We start from the raw sequence: 723 nt of genomic DNA, 5'->3' as shown, positions 1-723 counted from the left end.
TGGTTCTAAATATACAGACAGGGCTGAGCATCTCTGACTGGGCTATAGTGTGCTCCATCCTCTGTGAAAAGGATTTGAAAGAACAAATCTAAGGGAGGACATAGTAGTTATTTCTCTAGTCTTTAGACATTCTCCTTAGAAGAGACTGTCGGCCTGGATGTCTGAAAGATTTCATTTGTTCCTTTTAAATTTTCAGATCTTCCTTAGTGTCACAGCTGACCTGAACTGTAACCTGTTCTCTAAAGAGCAGAGGGAACACATAACCACTCTTTGCCCCAATGTCAAGAGAATGGAGGGCTCCGATGGAATTGAGAAGGTGTGTGGTGACTTCAGAGATATTGAAAAAATACATGGCTTCTTGAGTGAGCAACTCCTAAAAAGTGAGCAGAAACAGGAATCAGCCCCTTTGACAACAGAGAAGGAGCCACTCCATCAGCAGGACCAGAACAGCCGTGTTTCTCCCTCTGAACCAAGAACGAAGTCAAAAGGAAAAGGCAGTTGTTACACAGTTCCCTTGCCTTTATTTGAATACTTCAAAAATATCGACCCTGAAAAAATAAACTCGATAGAGGAAAGATTTGGTGTAAAAATAAAAAGCCTGGAGAGTTCTCCGACTACGGTCTCTTTATACTTCACCTCAAGTCAATCAGGTGACCTCAGAGCAGCCGAAGAGACTTTTGTCAGTGAATTTCAGAAAAGCATAGGAAATATGGAGCTGGAATG

The 723-nt window shown here is 42.0% G+C and overlaps 1 protein-coding gene across 1 annotated transcript in view; it reads left to right on the top strand.

Annotated features, from left to right (window-relative positions):
• Positions 1 to 723, top strand: part of DTX3L (deltex 3 like, E3 ubiquitin ligase) — a 6,303-nt gene that overhangs the window by 3,895 nt on the left and 1,685 nt on the right. Inside the window, exon 2 of the mRNA XM_006769038.2 lies at positions 197 to 316. Coding sequence (XP_006769101.1) covers positions 197 to 316 — 120 coding nt within the window. The remainder of the gene's footprint in view (positions 1 to 196; positions 317 to 723) is intronic.

The sequence above is a fragment of the Myotis davidii genome, unplaced genomic scaffold, assembly GCF_000327345.1.
Source record: "Myotis davidii unplaced genomic scaffold, ASM32734v1 scaffold3064, whole genome shotgun sequence".
Taxonomy (NCBI): Eukaryota; Metazoa; Chordata; class Mammalia; order Chiroptera; family Vespertilionidae; genus Myotis; species Myotis davidii.
This window is presented reverse-complemented; position numbering and strand designations above follow the sequence as displayed.